The sequence below is a fragment of the Scomber scombrus genome, chromosome 7 (assembly GCF_963691925.1).
Source record: "Scomber scombrus chromosome 7, fScoSco1.1, whole genome shotgun sequence".
Lineage (NCBI taxonomy): Eukaryota > Metazoa > Chordata > Actinopteri > Scombriformes > Scombridae > Scomber > Scomber scombrus.
Window position 1 is genome coordinate 31,177,751 of NC_084976.1, and position 1,515 is coordinate 31,179,265.

The 1,515-nt window shown below is 41.8% G+C and overlaps 1 protein-coding gene across 1 annotated transcript in view; it reads right to left on the bottom strand.

Moving 5' to 3' along the window:
• Window positions 1-572: 572 nt before the first annotated feature.
• creb3l4 (cAMP responsive element binding protein 3-like 4) overlaps window positions 573-1,515 on the bottom strand; it is a 15,857-nt gene continuing 14,914 nt past the window's right edge. Inside the window, exon 10 of the mRNA XM_062422579.1 lies at window positions 573-1,310. Coding sequence (XP_062278563.1) covers window positions 985-1,310 — 326 coding nt within the window. The 3' untranslated portion in view covers window positions 573-984. The remainder of the gene's footprint in view (window positions 1,311-1,515) is intronic.

Here is a 1,515-nt window from a genome sequence, read left to right on the forward strand (position 1 = left end):
ATGAGGCCAACGCGGAAGTAACTTAAAACTGCATTCTATCAAAAGGCCACCAGGGGGCGACCGTTTTGGTGTCAAAAGGACTTCCGTCTCTATACAAGTCAATGGAGAATTCACCAACTTCTCACTTGATTTCTAACCTCAGTAAACGTTTTCAAAATGTGTTTATGGTCTCAATCGCTAGTTTAAAGCCTTCTTCAATGCAGTATGATGTTCATTTGGGACATTTTGGCCTCAGCTTTGGAACAACCTGCCCGAGGAAATAAGGCTGACACATTCAGTATCTTCTTTTAAATCATTACTCAAAACTCATTTCTACAGACTAGCTTTTATGTGATGTCATCTGCTTTTTTTGTTCATTTTGCATATTGCTACTGTCTTTTATTTAATCTTATTTTTACTTTGTTTTATGTATTTTATATATTTTTATATACTCTCATCTTGTCAATCCCAGTCTTGTTACCTCTCTCTGTGTTGTGTGTCTTGCTTTGTATTTTACTGCTTTTTTAAAGGTGCTATATAAATAAAGTTTATTATTATTATTATTATTATTTTCCTGCTTTTAAAGGCTGCATTACAGTAAAAATGAAATGTTCTGAGCTTAACACTTAGTCATTATATCCACATTACTGATGATTATTTATCAGAAATCTCATTGCGTAAATATTTAGTGAAAGCACCGATAGTCGTCTCTACAATGTCGTCAAAATATCGATATCGGGGTATTTGGTCAAAAACATTGTGATGTTTGATTCTGCCCATATCGCACAGCCCTAGTTCGAACATTAAAAACATGTTTGTCTCTAATGTTTTATGATCAGTTTTCTTATCGGCTAAATTTAAGACCACAACTTATCGACTCATTTCTATCTAATAACATCTGACACTGATCAGCGTCCCCGGCTGGCCACACGGTCGACCTCAGCTGATCCCGACTCACTGAGCGCTGCGGTCATTGTGGACGAGAGCGTCGGTGAAACAGTTCCTCTACATTTCGTCGGCGTGCCCCGGTTTAGCGGGATCGTGGCTTTGTTTCCCAGCCGTCGACCTCAACCCGAGGCCCAGCGGTTCAGTCTGCCCGGCAACAAGAGTAGAGCTGTTCCCTGATTGGCTCCCCTCTTGTGCTGTGCCGTCAGAGCCGGCGTTTTCAGGGTTTTCTGCCGATTCTTGCGGCACAGTGGCGCCATCTGGAGGTCCCGATTGGTTAAGGTCCACGGGCTGCGACGAGGAGTCGGACTGGACCGTTGGACTGTCGGCCTCTTCTGCTGTCGGCTGGGAGGAGGCGGGGTCTGTCAGGATGTTTCTGGAAATAACTGGAAAGATCAAAAAAGATAAGTTCTCCTTGTAAGATGGCAAGACTCAAATTACGGGAATCTAATTTGTGTTTCAGGTGTGATAGTGACAAAAGGTACATTTAAACATGTTATACGTCAAATGACCAGGAATCTATGGAATAATATTCTTACTTAAAGCGATGGTTCGGCGTAATTTCAACCTAGGGTCATATGCACCATGAGG